This window comes from Megalobrama amblycephala, linkage group LG5, assembly GCF_018812025.1.
Source record: "Megalobrama amblycephala isolate DHTTF-2021 linkage group LG5, ASM1881202v1, whole genome shotgun sequence".
Lineage (NCBI taxonomy): Eukaryota > Metazoa > Chordata > Actinopteri > Cypriniformes > Xenocyprididae > Megalobrama > Megalobrama amblycephala.
The window spans coordinates 3,751,288-3,772,683 of NC_063048.1; the positions used below are offsets into that span (position 1 = coordinate 3,751,288).

A 21,396-nucleotide genomic window follows, 5' to 3' on the forward strand; every position below is an offset into this window, starting at 1 on the left:
TGGTGCAATATGCAATTAAATTAACATAATGAACATGATATTTTCCTTGTGTATTTTGAATGTTTTAGTTTTATTTAACTATTCAACACAGTACAAAAAAGAGATAACACTTGACTTTAAGGGACTTGTAAAAACAAATTTACAATTACTGTCTCGTTTCAAGAAAATTTACAAGCGCCAAGAAAATGTCAATTCCGTGATTACCATCATCTTGTAGAGGATCAAACATCTGGCGGATTTCATTCAGGGTAGTGTCGTTTACATGAAAAGTGTTTTCAGGAATTGCAACTTGGTTGCTGAGCACATCTTCAGCCAAGTGTCCAGTGTCAACATTAATTGAAGAGTTATTTGTATCAAATACACTGTTCACTGCCATGTTATTTTGCCCAACAGAACAAATAACTCCTCTGTACCACAATTGCAAAGGTGTCATGTGTCTTTCTGTAGATAAAGCATGGTTATTCCACTGGTTTGTGAATTCCCTCGCAGCCCTTTGGATTCGTGGCAGGTAAATATAATGTAAGCCAAACAGGTGCAGTTCAGACAGTGAATCAAGAATAAATTGATTCTCCATGAAACTGAACAAGTCTGAGTAGTAGTATGACACTACACGGTTAAGTTCACCCCAAAGTCTTTCTATCCGCTGATTGTGAACACTGCGTCCTGCTATGATACTTCCCCTGTTCAGTCCTCTTCTTCTCAGCATGAATCTTGCCACCTCGATGTTTTCCATTCCACGATCACATCTGACTCTAGAAGGCAATCCGAAGTTGTACACCCCTCTTTGAAACAGAGACAAAACGCTGGAAGCCCTGTTGTTGTTTAAGCAGTCAAGGTATATGATTGTACGGCTATACCCGTCTACGCATCCATGGAACACAAACCTCCATCTAACCAATTTATGGTTTCCGTCTATGTGCCTGTCAATAGATAAAATGGCAATGATGGATTATTGAGCTGTTCACCTTGTAAAATCTAATGAAATCCAATTATACTGTAAAAGACAAATTCCTTAACTTCCTGTCTTAAAGTCAGCTTCCAGTAGGTTCAACACCAGAATGATTCTCATTGGCAAAACTACCGCCAGGTTGGGAGAATGTGTTGAAGGCTAGTTGTGATTTACTCCTGATCAGAGCTGAATTAATCTGATCATGAATACAGTAAAACAGTGTAATATTACTCCAGTGTAAATCAGCTGTTCTCTGTGTGAGTATATAGTAAAGTACTTGATTTATCACACTTATTTATGATAAATCACACTTTACTATATTCACACAGAGAACAGATATTTTAAATTGTAAAAATAGTTCACAATATTATTGTTTTTGCTGTATTTTGGATCAAATAAATTAAGCCTTGGTGGCCAGAAGAGACAATGTGAACAAACTGACTTAAGTTAATACGACTACTGAGCATGTTCTGGCGATATGTAACAGTGCAACACCCGAGAACGAGCTGCGCGTTACCTCCCGAAATTCTGTATTATAACAAACGTAAATGTCATTCTGGTGTAATACCTATTGTAACTGCACTAGTGTAAGTTAGTTAATGCATTTACCTTATTTGTCATTATTACTACTTCTACAGACAGTTTAATAATCCATACAGTAATCTGTAAAGTTACAATAACATACAGTAGGCCATGAGAATAGTTAATTGATTACATACCATAATTCATTAGGACCTCCGACACTGTAAATTCTGCGACGAATGGCTTGCCTACGTCGAAAGCATCGTCCGACAGGGTCAATTTCCTGCAGAATTTGGCGGACCCTCCATCGCTGAATGCGGAATCCCCTTGAGCGAAGACTTCCCCTGACATATGATTCACCAGCATTTGGAGTGTTCTCTAGAATTTGCCTAATGATTAAAGTCAGATTCTCATCTGGCAATGAGCTGTATTCATTCGATGGAATAGAAAGACGTTGCCGGTGACGGAATAAAGTTCGCCGGTCTATTCCAAACAGTGAAGATATTCCCTGCCAGTTATAACCCAAATCCAAGCAGTGGTTAATCTGATCTGCTGTCAAATCATACCGTGGGCGACCAGCAGTGCCACTGTGAATTGTTGGCGGGACGATGCAATTGTCGGTGTCTTGTAGTATTTGGCTGTCAAATTGCTGCAGAATTAAACGGAGATTATTATATAATGAATCCAGAACAATAATGCAGTCTTCAGACCCCTGGCCTCCCGCACGAGTAACTACATTCGTAATTGAACGAATTGTCCGTGCATGGTGCTCTAGTTCAGTAAAGTATGGGATTGCAGGGTCAGTTTGTAAACATTCTATGCACCGAAGGACACGCGAAAGAAAATTAAAAATTTCGTCAGAGTTTGCAATAACACACGAGTGATCACATACGAAAAAGCCTATTGTAAAGAATAACAACAAATACTTCATTCTTTAAACAAGTTTGGATGGAGTAATATTTAAGATATAACTTCCGGTTGCAACGAAACGACTTCCGGACACACTAAAATGTTTTTGCTCTCTCACACGTGAGAATGTTTGCAGGTGCAGGCACAACAGTACTTGGGCAGTTACAGGGTATATGCAAGGACTTTGCGTAACCGCACGTGTTTTATATATGTGCCCAAATATATGTTAGTCAGCGCAAGTGTTTCACATGTATGCGCAAGTATTTTACATGAACGTGCAAGTGTTTCACATGTATGCGCAAGTATTTCACATGAACGTGCAAGTGTTTCACATGTATGCGCAAGTATTTCACATGAACGTGCAAGTGTTTCACATGTATGCGCAAGTATTTCACATGTATGCGCAAGTATTTCACATGAACGTGCAAGTATTTCACATGAACGTGCAAGTGTTTCACATGTATGCGCAAGTGTTTCAATGTGTTTAGTCCCATTCGGCCTCCCATAGAATTGTTATTGACGGGGAATTCATTTCTGCTCTCCCGCTCTCCTTACCAGCGAAAAAAGTTATTCAATCGAATGTGCCACCTTTTGTTAGTGATGAAATTCTAACGAAGGCTTTGACACGATATGGGAAGTTGGTGTCCCCAATAAAAAAGATTCCCATAAGCAGTGAGTCGCCTTTATTGAAACATATTGTTTCTTTTAGACGGTTCGTGTACATGATTATTCCGGATGATGCTGACTTGGATTTGACACTGAATTTTCGAATTGATGACTTTAGTTATGCTATTTTCGTCACCCCTGGAAAAATAAAGTGCTTTGGATGTGGTAATGCAGGGCATTTAATTAGGAATTGTCCAAATAAAAATGCTGAGATGGAGGAAAGGAATGAAAGCAGAACAATTGAACAGGATAATGAAGAAAACGGGGCGAAGCAGTCTGAAGTGGAAGGTCAGGAAGCAAGCTTGGTTTTGACAGAGGAGGTTGTGGATCATCCAGTAGAAGTTGAGGGTAAATCAGTTTCTTCTCAGATCAAGGAAGTTCTAATGTCCTAACTACAACTAATGGCGTGGGTGTCCCTGACACAGTGGCTTCATCTTCAGAAGGTAAAAAGGAAGTTGCAAATGGTGAAGATAATCAGTCCAGTGTAGTGAATGAAGATGCACAGCTTACAGCGGAAGTGCAACTTGTTTTCAAAACTCCTCAAAAGAGGAAAATGAAAAATAAGTTGCTAGACGCTAAAATTAGCAAGACAATTGAATTGCCAAGTGAGGAAATGCAAGAGACGGAAAGTGACAGTGACTCGTCTGAATGCAGTGTGAGTTTTTCGCAAGGTGAAACTTGTACTCGCAGTTATGGTCTTGAGGACATAAAATTGTTCCTCAGATCAACAAAAAATAAAAGGGGTGTAAAAGTGCAGGAATATTTTCCTGATCTGAAGCAATTTGTTGATCGAGCAAAGAGTTGGATGGCTAGTGATTCTTTTACCAACAAAGAAGTGTATAAGCTGAAGAAAATTGTGAGGAACATAAACAGCACCTTAAATAATGATGCTTTATAAGATGAAGAAAGAGAATAATTTTTTCTCTTTGTGTGGTAAATTGTGTTTTTTCTTTTTCTTTCTCTTTATTATGAGTGAAGTACACATTGCGTCTATGAATGTTAATGACGCAAACAATGCCAAAAAAAGAGCACAGATTTTTGAAGAAACAGAAGAACATAGACATAATCTTGCTACAAGAAACTCATAGTAGTATAGATCAGTGGTTCTCAAACTTTTTAGCCAGCGACCCCTAAACTAACATCGACGAGAACTCGCGACCCACTACCACAGAATACACAAACAATAAACAAAAAAAAGTTGTTTTAAATCCACATCCACTTCCTATGGAAGCTTGTTTCCACCACAGAATAAAAAATAAAAAAGGTAACTGCGACTTTATATCATTTATAACTTTATAACTCGCACTGCAAGTTTATATTTCACAATTATGTGAAAACAAGTCAGAATAGCGAGATGTAAACTCGCAATTTTTAGATTAAAAAAATCGCAATTATCTTTTCAAATATTTTCTTATGTGGCAGAAACAAATTTCCATAATATTTACTGTATTTAGGCTTACCTTTAAGTGGGATGGGTGCACTTGTTTTTCAGTGCACAAAAGCGTAATCTGTGGCCTGATGTTGGATACGGCTACTCGCAGATCATCCTCAACATCAAGACGTGATCTGTATTTATTTTTCATGTATGTAACAGCGGAAAAAGTCTGCTCGCACAAATAAGTAGAGCCAAACGGAAGCAGTACATCCATTGATGATGATTCAGGCAGACTGTCCACAATTTCCTCAACATTTTTAACCTTGCGAATTACAACTGCAGTTGCAGTTTCCACGTGCAGTTGCGTACAGTATTGATAACTAGAGATCAGTCGCCGCACGGTGACGTCATATCTTAGAGTCACGAAATATTATTTAATTTTTTTTAAAAAAAACCTTCTAATCAATTCTGTTCAATTCAAAAAATATTTATTTGTAATCTTAATTTTTTAGTATTGAAAAATATTTTTTTGTAATCAGAAAATACAGAATTTTTTCAAACCAACTCGCGACCCCCAGTTTGAGAACCACTGGTATAGATAATGTGGTTGACTGGATGAAGGAATTTAGTGGTGTATCTGTAAGTCATTATTCAAATGTGAGTGGTGGGTTTGCTGTTTTATTTAGTAAGAATTTTAAACCAATCTCTTATGATGTAGATGAAATTGTGAAAGGTAGAATGTTAAAAGTTAGAGCTGTTTATGAAAAATTTGTATTTGTTTTTATTTGTGTCTATACTGCAACTGCACCTGTAGAAAGGATATTGATCTTAGATACTCTTTGTTCAGCACTAGAAAATTGTTGTACTGAAGATTTGTTATTTGTGGGTGGTGATTTTAATTGTACTGAACTGGATATAGATAGGAATCATGTAGAACCTCATATGGCTTCACGCAAACGTTTAATTCATTTGATTGAGAAGTATGGTTTATGTGACATCTGGAGAGTAATGAATGGTGATGAAAAGCAATATACATGGGCTCATGCACGTGATAATTATATATCATTGGCTAGGTTAGACAGATTTTATGTTTTTAAACATCATTTGAATGTGTTTAACAAATGTTTTATCACACCTTTGTCTTTTACTGATCATAGTATGGTAAGTTGTAAATTTATTGTTAATTCAGTAAAGCCTAAAAGTGCATATTGGCATTTTAATACGAGTTTATTAAATGATAAATTATTTATTGAATCATTTAAATTTTTTTGGAAAGATTTTAAAGAGAAAAAATCTACTTTTAAATCCATACAACAATGGTGGGATTATGGCAAGGTGCAGATAAAACAGTTTACGCAACAGTATACTCAAAATGTCACAAAAGAATTGAATCGTTCTTTAGAAAGGCTTGAAAAACAGTTGATGGATTTACAAAAATTGGCTCAAACCTCAAGTGATAAAAATTTTATGGAAACCTTTTTTAAGAAAAAAGCTGAACTTAAAGAGTTGTTAGAGCATAAAGCACAAGGAGCATTAGTTCGTGCTCATTTTTTAAATATTGATCAGATGGATGCACCTTCCAAGTATTTTTTTGGTCATGAGAAGAAGAATGGGCAAAAACGTTTTATTCATGCTCTGCGTTCTGAGGATGGTACTTTATCTAATCCCAGGCAGATTCGTGTTATAGCTATGCGGTTTTATCAGTCTCTGTACAGTAGTGAACTTGAGCCAAACAATGAAGGAAAATCTCCTTTCATAGATGATCTCCCAAAGATCTCAGAAAAATCCAATGAAGAACTGGAATGTGGCCTAACTCTGGCAGAGCGTTCTGGTCGGAAATGGGAGTTGACCTGCTGGAGGTGCTCAATGACAGCTTGCTGAAGGGTGGGTTGCCGTTGAGCTGCCGAAGGGCAGTGGTTACTCTTCTTCCTAAAAAAAGAGATCTAACTGAGATTAAGAATTGGAGGCCAGTATCACTTCTGTGCAGTGACTATAAATTATTTTCTAAAACTTTAGCTAATAGATTGACTAAAGTAATGGGACAGGTGATCCATCCGGATCAATCTTATTGCGTACCTGGCAGGTCAATATTTGACAATATTTCTTTAATTAGAGACATTATGCAGGTTTCCAAAATATTTAATATCAATTGTGGTCTGTTATCTCTTGACCAAGAGAAAGCTTTTGATCGGGTCGAGCATGTTTATTTGTGGAATGTTTTAGAAGCCTTTGGTTTTAATGAAAAGTTTTTAAACATGATTAAAATTATTTATAGCGACATTGAGAGTGTTATTAAGATTAATGGTGGCTTATGTGCTCCATTCAAGGTCAGAAGGGGTATTAGACAAGGATGTTCACTATCAGGAATGTTATATTCTCTTGCTATTGAACCACTTCTACAAACAATCAGGAAGAACTTAGATGGTTTTAAGGTACCACATTGTAATGTTAATTTTTGTTTATCAGCTTATGCTGATGACCTTATAATAATTATTAATAAACAAAGTGATATAAATGTTTTATCTAGACTAATAGAGGAATTTGGTAAATGGTCTTCAAGCAAAAGTAAATTGGAAAAAAAGTGAAGCTCTCTTATTAGGGAATTGGAATGAGGGGAAACCAAGTCTTCCTGAAGGTTTGTGTTGGAATAGGTGGGGTTTGAAATACCTTGGAGTTTTTTTAGGAGACGATAATGTTTTACTAAAAAATTGGGATGGTTTGTTGCAAAAAGTTAAAGGTCGTTTAGACAAATGGAAATGGATTCTGCCCAACCTGTCTTATAGGGGAAGAACACTTATTGTAAATAATTTGGTTGCTTCACTTTTATGGCACAGATTGGTTTGTATTGATCCTCCAGTGAAATTGATGGCTGAGATTCAAGCGGTTTTTGTTGACTTTTTTTGGGACAAACTTCATTGGATACCACAGAGTATTTTATTTTTACCCAAAGAAGAAGGGGGCCAAGGACTGGTCCATCTCCAGAGCAGGATTGCAGCTTTTCGGCTACATTTTTTGCAAAGACTTCTTGATGGACCCATGGATGTTAGTTGGAGGGTGATAAGCTGTGTTTTACTGAGAACTGTTGGAAATTTGGGGATGGATAAGTCACTTTTTTTAATGGACCCCAAGTGTTTGGATTTTTCAAAGCTGTCGTCTTTTTATCAACATCTTTTAAAGAGTTGGAGTTTTTTTCATATTGAAAGGACTGAAAATTTCCATTCTATTTTTTGGTTGCTGAATGAACCTTTGTTTTTTAAAGCAAGATTAGATCTTTCTACGTCCAATTTTTTACCAGGATTCAGTAAGACATTAAAAGACTCTGGAGTTTTTGTTTTAAATCAGTTGATGTGCCTAACTGGGCCTCACTTTGAGAATGTGGAGGCTGTTAGTGAAAGACTGGGAATAAGGTCTGTTCGGTCAGTTAATCGATATCTGACTAAGTTAAAAGAAGTTTTTACGGATGAAGAAAAAATTATGTTATAGGATTTCTTTCTAGGGACTAATGTCCCTGACAGTGAAGATCCGTTTTGTTGTTTGTTAATCCAACCGAATTTTGAAGGTTGTACAGGTTGTTTCTTTGATTTTAAAAAGTTTTCATCTGTTGATTTTTTTTCATGTGTGGGGAAAGAGTTATATAAAATGTGTGTGCTCTTATTTAACAAAAGGACACTTGATAAGAGAGTTGATACCCCTTGGCGTTCTGTTTTAAAAGTAGGTGATGAGGTAAGACCTGAATGGAGAGTATTGTACAAGCCACCATTATCAAAAAGAACAGGAGATTTACAGTGGAGAATACTTCATGGAGCTATTGCGGTGAATTCTTTTGTTTCAGTTCTGGATTCTAAGAGTAACTCAGGTTGTCCTTTTTGTTCTCAAAAAGAGACTGTTTTTCATGCTTTTATGCAATGCCTCAGACTTAAACCTTTGCTTGTAATGGTAAAAGAGTTGTGTAATAAGTTTAATGTATGTTTTTATCCTGAAACTTTTATTTTTGGTTTTAAATATGCACAAACAGAGCGTGTTAAGTTTCAATTATTGAACTTTATCCTTGGGCAAGCTAAGTTGGCAATCTACATGAGTAGGAAGAGCAAAATAGAACAAAAAAGTAATGATGACATTATTGTTGTCTTTAAGTCTTTACTTAAAGCAAGAATTTTGGTTGATTTTAGATTTTATAAAGCTATGTCTGATCTTTCTTCTTTTTATTTAAAATGGTGTAAGTGCAGTGTTTTGTGTACAATTGTTGCTGATGAACTATTTTTTTTTTAAATTTTTGAGTTAATACAAAAAAAGAGAAGAAAAAAACATGTAATTTTGTAAAGTAATGTATTTTGTTTTCTGGTTATTTGTAATAAAGTTTGTTCTAAAAATCAAATCTCTCTCTCTCTCTCTCTCTCTCTCTCTCAACTGCATTAATAACTGTATTATTCTGCTATCAATGGCTCAAGCCTCCGTTACTAGTTCTGAAATGACACATTGGGATTAGCAACAGAGGATTGGGATGAGATGTGTAAGAAATTAGTCCCACACAAGAGTGTTTTAAGGACAAAAGCATGACAAATGTCTTGATATGCAACATCTGAACAATGTTTTGAGGTGTGGTAACTGTAGTATAAGCAGCATAATTGACTCCGGGTCGTTGAATTATTAGAAAATCAGCTTCGAGTCGTGGCGCATTACTAATTTGGGTGTGCATTATTTTCTAATAATTCAACGGCCCGGAGTCAATTATTCCTTACTTATTCTTTTAATGTTTTAACAGTGAAGTGATTGTTCTCAAAGATACTTACTGAACTGATCTGGATTCTTTAATCACAGGCAACAACTTCAGAAAAACCTTCAGTTTTTTAGATTTATCGTTTCCTCCAACAAATGTATTAATATCAAACACATCCAGCTTCTTCTCTGATGTCAACAACACAAAAACTACAGCTGACCACTGAGATGAAGAGAGTTTGGCTTCCTTTATTCTTCCAGATTTCAGATACTGTTGTATTTCCTCCACTAGTGAATGATCACCCAGTTCATTCAGACAGTGGAACAGATTGATCTCTGGATAGTCAATGGACCGGATCTTCATCTTGATGTACTCAACTGTTTTCTTATTACTGTCAGATCTTCTTCTTCTCTGTTTTATTAGTCCTTTAAGGAGAATCTGATGATACTCCACTGACAGACCCAGAAGAAACCGGAGGAAAAGGTCCAGATGTCCATTTTTACTCTGTAGAGCCTCATTCACAGCTCTCTGATGCAGCTCAGATAATGAAACATGTTCTGATGAATTGTGTTTAAACCTCTTCCTTAACTTTAGACCAGCAAACTCTGTTTAGTGATTGGCTCAAACACATTTCTGTTGTTGTTTGTACAGGAGAGGTGCACATATAGAGCTGCTAGATGTTCCTGAACGCTCAGATGAACAAAGCAGAAGACTTTCCCCTGATACCAGCCAAACTCCTCTCTGAAGATCTGAGTGCACAATCCTGAGTACACTGATGCTTCTGTCACATCAATGCCACACTCTCTCAGGTCTTCCTCATAGAAGATCACATTGCCTTTCACAAGCTGCTGAAAAGCCACTTTCCCCAGTTTGAGGATCATGTCTTCATCTGTCACGTTCTTCTCATAGTCCTTCTCATGTTTGATGTTGGTCTGAAGGATCAGGAAGTGTGTGTACATTTGAGTGAGAGTCTTGGGAATCTCTCCACTCTCTGCTTCACTCAACATCTTCTCTAGAACAGCGGCTGAGATCCAGCAGAACACTGGGATGTGGCACATGATGTCGAGGCTCCTGGATGACTTCAGGTGTGAGATTATTGTATTGGCCAGACTCTGATCACTGATTCTCTTCCTGAAGTATTCCTCCTTCTGTGGCTCATTGAAGCCCCGTACCTCTGTCACTCGATGGACACACTCAGAGGGGACGAGATCAGCTGCTGCTGGTCTGGAGGTGATCCAGATGAGAGCAGAGGGAAGCAGATTCCCCACAATGAGGTTCGTCAGCAGCACGTCCACTGATTTCTTTTTGTTCTGATCCAGTAGAATCTCATTTCTTTTAAAATGTAAGGGACAGACGACACTCGTCCAGACCATCAAAGATGAACAACACTTTATATTCGTCACTGGATATTTCCATTTCTTTTGTTTCAGGGAAAAAGACATGAAGAAGATCAGAAAGACTGAGTGTTTTGTCCTTCATCAAATTGATCTCTCTGAAAGGAAGTGGAAATATGAGCTGGACGTCCTGATTCTCTTTCCCTTCAGCCCAGTCCAGGATGAACTTCTGCACAGAGACTGGTTTTTCCAATGCCAGCGACTCCCTTTGTCAGCACAGTTCTGATGGGTTTGTCTTGTCCAGGTAAAGGTCTAAAGATGTCATTGCATTGGATCGGTGTGTCCTCTGTTGCTGCTCTCCTGGATTGTGTCTCAATCTGTCTCACCTCATGCTCATTACTGATCTCTCCACTCTCACTCTCTGTGATGTAGAGCTCTGTGTAGATCTCATTCAGGAGTGTTGGGTTTCCCTGCTGTGCTGTTCCCTCATACAGACACTCAAACTTCTTCCTCAGATTTGATCTAAACCTGTTGAGGACTTCATGGCTGTAAAATCAGAATACCACATTATTACATGAGTTAATAAGCACAATATCTTTTTTTGTATCATAATCAATGCATATCTTTTACAGAAACGTTATACCTCAGATCACCACTCTTAAAATGTATTTTATGACCCATAGACTCGTCACTCCTCATAGACACACAGCTGGACTCTGGTTCTGATCTCTTCTGATCAACTGACCTACAACAAAGAGAGATAAAGTGAATGATTTAAATGGCTATATTAAAAAACTTAATCATTTACACTGCATACAAAAACTGTACATTTAACTAAGCTCTCTCATAAATGTTTGTCTGTGTGAGCAACACTATATACTTTAAAAAAAATGAGATAAAGATAAAAAAACTATAAAACAAATTAAAATAATAATTATTCATTGTTTAGTATTTTGCCATATTAGAATCATATTTTAATAGAAATGTTATACCTGAGATCAGTCTGTGTATCTCCACTCTTAAAATTTACTGGTTGATCCATAGACCAGGTCACTCTTCATAGACACACAGCTGGGCTCTGGTGAGTCTGACGGTTTCTTTTTAGAACTTAATTGTATTGGTTGATCCATAGACGCGTCACTCCTCATAGACACACAGCTGGGCTCTGGTGAGTCTGATGGTTTCTTTTTAGAACTTAATTGTATCGGAGGATCCATAGACGCGTCACTCCTCATAGACACACAGCTGGGCTCTGGTGAGTCTGATGGTTTCTTTTTAGAACTTAATTGTATCGGAGGATCCATAGACGCGTCACTCCTCATAGACACACAGCTGGGCTCTGGTGAGTCTGATGGTTTCTTTTTAGAACTTAATTGTATCGGAGGATCCATAGACGCGTCACTCTTCATAGACACACAGCTGGGCTCTGGTGAGTCTGATGGTTTCTTTTTAGAACTTAATTGTATCGGAGGATCCATAGACGCGTCACTCCTCATAGACACACAGCTGGGCTCTGGTGAGTCTGATGGTTTCTTTTTAGAACTTAATTGTATCGGAGGATCCATAGACGCGTCACTCTTCATAGACACACAGCTGGGCTCTGGTGAGTCTGACGGTTTCTTTTTAGAACTTAATTGTATCGGAGGATCCATAGACGCGTCACTCCTCATAGACACACAGCTGGGCTCTGGTGAGTCTGATGGTTTCTTTTTAGAACTTAATTGTATCGGAGGATCCATAGACGCGTCACTCTTCATAGACACACAGCTGGGCTCTGGTGAGTCTGATGGTTTCTTTTTAGAACTTAATTGTATCGGAGGATCCATAGACGCGTCACTCTTCATAGACACACAGCTGGGCTCTGGTGAGCCTGATGGTTTCCTTTTAGAACTTAATTGTATCGGAGGATCCATAGACGCGTCACTCTTCATAGACACACAGCTGGGCTCTGGTGAGTCTGACGGTTTCTTTTTAGAACTTAATTGTATCGGAGGATCCATAGACGCGTCACTCCTCATAGACACACAGCTGGGCTCTGGTGAGTCTGATGGTTTCTTTTTAGAACTTAATTGTATCGGAGGATCCATAGACGCGTCACTCTTCATAGACACACAGCTGGGCTCTGGTGAGTCTGACGGTTTCTTTTTAGAACTTAATTGTATCGGAGGATCCATAGACGCGTCACTCCTCATAGACACACAGCTGGGCTCTGGTGAGTCTGACGGTTTCTTTTTAGAACTTAATTGTATCGGAGGATCCATAGACGCGTCACTCCTCATAGACACACAGCTGGGCTCTGGTGAGTCTGACGGTTTCTTTTTAGAACTTAATTGTATCGGAGGATCCATAGACGCGTCACTCTTCATAGACACACAGCTGGGCTCTGGTGAGTCTGATGGTTTCTTTTTAGAACTTAATTGTATCGGAGGATCCATAGACGCGTCACTCCTCATAGACACACAGCTGGGCTCTGGTGAGTCTGACGGTTTCTTTTTAGAACTTAATTGTATCGGAGGATCCATAGACGCGTCACTCCTCATAGACACACAGCTGGGCTCTGGTGAGTCTGATGGTTTCTTTTTAGAACTTAATTGTATCGGAGGATCCATAGACGCGTCACTCTTCATAGACACACAGCTGGGCTCTGGTGAGTCTGATGGTTTCTTTTTAGAACTTAATTGTATCGGAGGATCCATAGACGCGTCACTCCTCATAGACACACAGCTGGGCTCTGGTGAGTCTGACGGTTTCTTTTTAGAACTTAATTGTATCGGAGGATCCATAGACGCGTCACTCTTCATAGACACACAGCTGGGCTCTGGTGAGTCTGATCTCTTCTGCTGCACTGAACTGTAAGAGGGGATTGTAACATTTAAACTATAACAATTGGTTCACCTCTAAAATCACATTAAATTTAAATAAATATATTATATACAACAAACTGCAACAGAAATTTCCTCAATCATTAAACTGACTTCTACTAAGAACCATTTCAATCTGTAAACATACAGGGACACAAAATGTAACTAAATTAGACACTTATAGCACATGAGCAAAAAAGTATTTATAAAATATTTAATATTGTTATAACATACTAATATAAATAACGAGAATTTCCAATTTTATGCAAATAACATATTGCACATTACAGGAGTTCTGTTATTAGTAGCACATCTTTGCAAAACTCTGTACCTGAGGGGAGGCAGAGACATTGCTTTCCTCATAGTCATCGACAAGGCTTTGGCTACCTTGGCTATGTCTGAATCTGACAAACTTGATGTCCATTCTGTCAATAGCAGACACAGAGAAAGAGTGAGGGCATTATAATGGACACCAGTTCACATGTTCGTCCACCGCCAGTACTAGCTGTTCCCACACATGTACCAAGATGTCACAGTTTTAATACATGCCTTTTTGCTTTAAAACATATAGACCTATAAACATATTTACTGAACAACTTCTATCTTTCTATACCCGGTTTCACAGACACGACTTCAGCTAGTCCCAGACTAAAATGCATCTTAGAGCTGTTGTAACTGAAACTAACTTGTACTGACAGATCTGAAAATATGTCAGTGCCATTGTTTCGTCTCAAGATGCACACCAGCAATGATTTTTTTCTAGTGAACATTTATAAAAGCTTCTTAAATATCCTAATTGAACTAAGGCTTAATCCTGGCTTAGGCTAATCCCTGTCTGTGAAACCGGGCCAACATTATGTAAATATTGGAATAGTGGAAACGGATCACTTGCTTCTCATTATGTCCACATTACCACCTTTTTTTCAATAATTCAATGTTCCAGAGTTCATTATTCTGCATATACCACACAGTTATCATATAACATCATAACATTTTAGTTTTTGTAGTTTTTGTCCCAAAAGAACTCAAGCAATTTCAATGCAGTTACTAAAAGGAGGGAGTTAATACCATACAACTGTACAATTAAACTATAAAATCAGCATATCTTTACTTAAATGGAGTACCTGATTTTACTATGATATTTTACTGGTGTATGAATATGTACCATTTCAAGTTTTTAATAAGAATACCTGATTTCAGGACGAATATCTTCATCACAGGTTGTCTGAGTATCATCCATATTGAAACTGCATTGGTGGATCACTTCCACTTCCACCGTCACCAAAACAATCACAAATCTAAAACACAGAGTCACAATAATAGTAATTAGTGTTTATAATTAGTTCTTTTTGAAAATATTATGCAATTATGTAAACATAACATTTGCAGAATATGATCATTTAAAGTATTCTTTATCAAAGTAATAAATATCTGATCTACTACACTTTTAGTCTTCAGACTCTTCTGTTGTAGGCCTGAAGAGTTTTGAAAATGTCTACTAGTTTTGATAAATGTATTAAACTAATTGTTAAAAACAACAACTGAAAACAGAGAATTTGCTGACTGTACTGCAGTATAGAATTGGTTTTCAAAATCTTGTCATCTTGTGTAGGGACACAGGATGATGTAAGTCCTACATTATGAAAAATCAGCTGTTAAAATTACAGAATCAGCCATATTTAAGTCATTTTAATTGTTACTGGAATAGTAACAATGGTAATGCCAATTGCCAACCCACTCCAGCCTTACTGAACGTATTTTACAAATAATCATCCATAACTAGTTGGTGGTTTTGTGTTCGCACCCTATTTGGTATGGACCAATTATGGGAGGGAAGTTTTGATGTCAGTTTCCCTCTTGAAATTTGCATTTGCATTTATGCATTTGGCAGACGCTTTTATCCAAAGCGACTTACATTGCATTATACTATACATTTGTATCTGAGTATGTGCAATCCCTGGGATCGAACCCATGACCTTGACATTGCTAGTGCCATGCTCTAACCACTGAGCTTTTCAGTGAAAAATTATTCAACATTGTTCAATTTTATATGGAAAAACAAGCCTCACTATTCACATATTAAATATTTTATGTAATTAGTATTAGTAATTAACATTATATTAAGCATAAAGATAAGCTATGATATATAATTCCAAATCTTATTTTTGAAAAAGTTGGTGGTATAGATTTTCTTTTAAAATGTGACTTTGAGGTTAACAAACTCCCTATTTAGTTATCCAATTTTCATAGACAGGCTCTTTTATGTTGGCTTCTTATATACAAACATAGCTTCCTCCCCCACAAACAGTTAATTTGGAATAATAAAATCATTAAATATAAGAATAAATCAATCTTCTATAACAATTGGTTTAAAAATGGTATTTTAATGGTTCTCACAATTTATAAATGACGAGGGCTACTTATTTACATATTCTGAATTTTTACAGACATAATGTATTTCAATATCTCCATGAGAATATAGCATTCGTATTTGATGCAATACCAGCAGGTTTTTTGAGACTTCTGCAAGGCATCCGTGAATCTCACGAGTAATCAACGTTTTAAAAAAAAGAGGTCTTTTAGACAGTGTTGATATTAAAGATAGTAAATGTAATAATACATTTTTCAGACATTTGATTCATAGTCCTGCTGTTATGACAGAGACACCGGAGGCAGAGATAAAAGCAGTTTGGGTGTTTATTTAAACAATCAGCAGAGCAAACGGTAAGTGAATGGTGAGTAAGATGATCTTGAAGATGAATGAGAGGTAATACTGTCCTTTTCTTTGTGTTGCAGATGATGATGGAAGGAGACGCTGGAGATGGCAGACAGGAACACTCACACACACAGGCAGGTAGGAACACGAGGAGATCTGGAGACGATGGAGACGAAGGAGACGAAGGAGACGAAGGAGACGAAGGAGACGAAGGAGACGAAGGAGACAGGTAAGTATCGCTTTGGGAGTCCTTGAGGTAAGTATACAACAGGTTGTATCACAAACGAGACCGGACAGTGAGTGTGTGTGAGTGTGGGGTTTAAATGCTGGAGCTGGTGACTGTGGTGATGAACTTCAGGTGGCGGTGATTAGTATTGATTGAGTGCGTGGGTAAGGGAGTGAGGTGGAACCTGACGTGTCTGTGACACCTGCAACATTTCGACAAAAATACTTTTGGAATGACCATTTTGAGAATATTAATTTGAGATTGATTTGGACTTATAACAAATAACAAATAACCAATATCACACACTTTAAGGCTGACATGAAGATTTATTTTGAAACCTTACAAGGACTCTCAAACCGCAAAGCAATCAGAACTATGGACATTTACAAAGAATTAAATTCCTCTTCTTTAACTATACATGTATACCCTCTTCTGATTCTTCTTCTTCTTTTCTTTTTTCTTCTTTAATTTGTGAAAAAAAAAAAAAAAAAAAAAAAAATCTGAATATCTTGATATGAATGTTATTGTTCGTCATATATAATACTCAAGGTTAAAAATGTTATTGTTTTATGATACTATATGAAACTTCTCGGAGTATTATTTTTGAAACATTTATATCTGCTGAATATATGTGAAATTTGTACAATTGTACAATTTTGGAAATTAAAAAAAAAGTTCTGCACAGTGTTGCAACTGGGTTACAGTGTTGCCAAGTCAAGTGTTTTTCCCGCAGAATTGGGCTACTTTAACACTGTTGCCGCGGGTTGAAGCAATCCCCAAAATGACATTATATTTAGCCCCTGAAAATGCGAATTTGACCAGGTGGAACCCAGATGACCAGGATTTTACCCTCCAAAAAGCGATTTTTACCAAGAGGACACCCCTGAAGCTCAATTGGGTGGGGTTTTGTTGTGAAAATCTGGCAACCCTGGACGGTTATAGAGTTGCGAATTGTAACATATTAATAAGTTGCTGATATAAATGTAATTACCTACTACCACGGATTATTTTCAGTTAGTATGTTTAATAAGTAAAAGATTTTTTTTATTAAGTTACTCTTGGAAAGCAATATAAGCAGAATATAACAACAGTAGCATATTAGCCTACGGATGATAAAATGAAATGATATCATGAAATAATGAAAAAATGTAAAAGAAAAAAAAAAAAGTGTTTAAAAAAAATCCAACGTTTCACAGTAAAAGTTTAAAAAAATAATGTTACTGATAATGTAGTTAGATGAAGTGGTGCATTTCCATATACGTAGTAATGGGCATTTTGAAGTAATTTGGCAGCTTGAAAAAAAAAAAAGAGACAGTTCGAACATCGTTGCAAATTAACACAATTTTAACCCTCACTACACAAACATGTAGTGTTGGAATTATGTGCTAATAAACAGAATTTAAATTCAAAAACCCAAAGTTAAAATGGACAACAAAAAAAAAAAAATAAATTAAATTAGGCCTACGTATATTTCCATAACTGGTCACTGTCCATAGGCCTCAGTAAAAGTTTACCGTCCATCAAAAGCTGTAACGTTAACTGCGCTCGATCTTGTACAGGTGAAGACTCACCACAGTTTACAATTAACCAATATGTAACAACATACTATATTTATGCATGGCTGTAAGCTTTGATACTCACTCTTTATCCTATCCTCACAATGCCTGGGTTTCTTTTTTGGTAGGATACAAAATAGCTCTACACAAAGATAAACTTTCACTTTCGATGGTCAACTCATTACAACAGTGGAATAAACCATTGCAGCTTCAGAGGGGTGCTTTGAGTAATAAATCAGTGTTTTATCTAGAAACTGCTCCACCACAGTCCCAAATCACATATCGCAATTATTAAAATATTCCTTACTATCATTACTTTGGGTTTGAATATTTGAATATTAATCAATAGACTGAAATCTTGGGTGGGTCTCTCTGGGACACTGCTAAAGTGGTTCCAGTCATTTTTATCTGACAGGAAATATGTGGTTAGGCAAGGAGAATTTTTATCTTCCGCTGCCTCTCTCCCCTGTGGCTCTATTTTGTCCCCCTCCCTATTTTCATTATATATGTTACCTCTTGGATCTGTTTGTAGGAAACATGGAGTGTCATTTCACTTTTATGCCGATGATACTCAAATCTATTTACCTTTTAGGAAAAATGATCCACTGGCCATGACTGCTCTTTTATCCTGTCTAGAGGAGGTTAAATCCTGGTTATCTCAAATTTTTTTATCCCTAAATGAGGATAAAACAGAAGTAATTGTTTTTGGCCCTTCAGAAAATACGAAAGCATGTAATTTTGACCTGGGATCCCGGTCGGCTTTTAGGTCTTAACAGGTACGTAATCTGGGTGTTATTTTAGATGACTCACTAAAATTCGATAAACAAATTTCCACTGTGATCGGGTCCAGTTTTCATCAACTCCGTATGCTTGCAAAAATTAAACATTTCCGACTCTAGAGATGGCGGTGCATGCTTTTATTACGTCACGTCTCGATTATTGTAACTCATTATATTGTGGCATCTCCAAAGCTCAAATTGCCCGTCTTCAACTGGTCCAAAATGCTGCCTCTAGATTTCTTTTAAAAAAGAAAAAAAGGGATCACGCCACTCCACTATTAAAGGCCCTTCATTGGTTGCCCGTTGAATTTAGAATACATTTTAAAATCGTATTGTTTGTCTTTAAATCATTACACAATCAAGCACCCGGCTACCTATCTGAACTGCTGCATCAGTACATCCCCTCGAGAAGCCTAAGATCTGGTGACCAGAACCTTCTTTTAATCCCTCACTCCAGACTTAAGCGTAGAGGTGACCGTGCCTTCTCTGTAATAGGTCCTCGCCTCTGCAATGACCTGCCAGTGGAGAACCGAATGGCCCCTAGCTTGACCGTTTTAAGTCTCTTCTAAAAACACATTTGTTTTCATTGGCCTACTAGGTTCTATATTCCTGCCTATTATATTTTCTATTGTGTTTTATTTTCTCTTTTTGTGGTTATTTGTTTTGTTATACCATGTTTTATGTGATCTTACTACTCTTATGATGCTGTTTCTCTTGTGAAGCACTTTGGTCAGTCTTGTGGCTGTTTTAAATGTGCTATATAAATAAAGTTAACTTGAAACTTGAACTTGAACTTGAATATTAACGTATATTTTTAATGGCTTGTTTTGATGTCGGATGAACTGTTCTACAGTAGTATTAATGATAGCCAGAAGGGGGCGATGTTGCACTTAGACAGAGACTAAGTGACTCTCCTTTTGTGTTCCACAAAAATAAGACATATGGGTGAGTTAATGATTTATAAAGAAATCTTACCTTGAAAACGGAGGACAGAAGAATATAGCAGTTTTCCTTTGGTTTTCCTTTGTAATTAAAATGTAAGTTCCTCACTCTTGTATTATCAGGAATATAAACTCCTTGGGTGAAAAAGGTGACAAAGATGTAACCCACAATTTCAATAGCATAGACAAAACAAAAAAAAACATATTATGGGCCAAAAAAGAGGCTTAACCCACACTGAAGAGTCATGAAATGCCCATGAGAAGGATGCAACACTAGAGAAACCGGAAAATTAAAGTATGACCATTGGACGAGAAATACTGATTGGGTCAGCAGGGTCCAGCCAATCCCTCGTTAACAATTAAATATCACTTGTTTATATATTGATTATACTCAAAATTAATAGTAGTTAATAAGATAGACGTGGTTTGTCATTGGTAAAATGAGACTGAAAATTTAATCAGAATATTGTCTCAAATTATGCATGTGCTGTATAATATATAGTATTACTGTAGCAAAACTGAGCACCTGTGACAGTGGAAGGTGTAGAGAATATTTCAGTCACTGAGAAAATGTATTAGGATTTTTTTTGTAGTTTTCTTTTCTCTCTCACAAACACAACAGTTAAATTTGTACTAAACTTACTCTACGAATTCAAATTATTAAACTCATAGGCTCAAATTTTTGCTGATCATTCAAATAAATGACCTGTAATGAAAAAATTCTATCATCCATAAAAATGACTTCTATCCCTCTCTAACATACACTGTAAAAAGAAAACTGTAAAATGTACGGTAACTTGCTGGCAGCAATTAGCAAGCAAGTTGCCATGTTCTATTCCACAGCATGCTTACTGTAAATGTAATCACAGTAACTATTTTGTTACTATGTTTATTATTATACAGTAATTTTACTGTAATAATAAACACAGTAACAAAATAGTAACTGTAAATAGAATCACGGTAACTATTTTTACTGTGTTTATTATTACAATCAAATTACTGTATAATATTAAACATAGTAACATAGTAAGCATGCTGTGGGATAGAACACGGCATTTTACTTGCTAATTGCTGCCAGCAAGTTACAGTACATTTCACAGTTTTCTATTATTACTGCTGTATTTTTATCACAGCAAATATAAGATTACTGTAAACTGCTTTAATTGTGTACTGTAAAATGAAGACATGGTTTTTGCCACAAAATGACATTTATTTAAAACATGTGAAAATACATAGGCATAAAATATTTTACATTATATACATTTATAGGCTATACATTTTTATTATTTGTTATACAACACTCCTAAACATACAAATCCATCATCTTTGTTGAAGTTGAATCAAAATGTCCAGATACAATTGGAAATGAATAAAACAGAAAGTAAATATAATTCAAAAACTGTAGAATTTTAAGCTTCAAAATCCTTAATACTGTCACGGTTCATGGATTCATTTACTCGCCCTCGTGTGTTTGTTGTGTGTGTGTGTGTGTGTGTGTGTGTGTGTGTGTGTGTGTGTGTGTGTGTGTGTGTGTGTGTGTGTGTGTGTGTGTGTGTGTGTGTGTGAGTGACTGATTGTGTGGGCGTCACACATTATGGTCTGATTGTGATCTGTTGCCAGCCGTGTCTTGTTAGTGAGTGTTATATAATGTGCGTGTCTACATGTAGTCTTTGTCAGTTCGTTGCAGGCTGTCCTGGTGTCGTGCTCTCTGTTTGTCTCTCCCTGGTTCTCGGATTTCTGGACTGTCGTCGTGTGCCCTGCTTTCTTGGCTGGATTATCCTTGGTCTCTGATACCAGTTGTATCCCTGTGCCACCCATCTCGTCGACTCTGCAACGTCTGTTCAT

The 21,396-nt window shown here is 36.9% G+C and overlaps 1 protein-coding gene and 1 pseudogene across 1 annotated transcript; both read right to left on the minus strand.

The window, feature by feature from the left end:
* The window catches only part of LOC125269393, a 31,978-nt pseudogene extending 18,810 nt beyond the window's left edge, over positions 1 to 13,168 (minus strand).
* LOC125268098 lies at positions 19 to 4,206 on the minus strand. Its single transcript, XM_048190209.1, has 2 exons — positions 1,669 to 4,206; positions 19 to 920 (listed from the first exon to the last, which is right to left on the minus strand). The coding sequence occupies exons 1-2, from the start codon at positions 2,400 to 2,402 to the stop codon at positions 146 to 148; spliced, it is 1,509 nt and encodes a 502-aa protein (XP_048046166.1). The 5' UTR covers positions 2,403 to 4,206; the 3' UTR covers positions 19 to 145.
* Positions 13,169 to 21,396: the final 8,228 nt, after the last annotated feature.

What these genes read in the sequence shown, in the direction of transcription:
- LOC125268098 (XM_048190209.1), bottom strand. Translation starts at nt 2,402, where the DNA reads ATGAAGTATTTGTTGTTATTCTTTACAATAGGCTTTTTCGTATGTGAT. An exon ending in GGAGGTCCTAATGAATTATG is followed by an intron (nt 921 to 1,668) that starts GTATGTAATCAA and finishes ATCTATTGACAG; the next exon opens with GCACATAGACGGAAACCATA.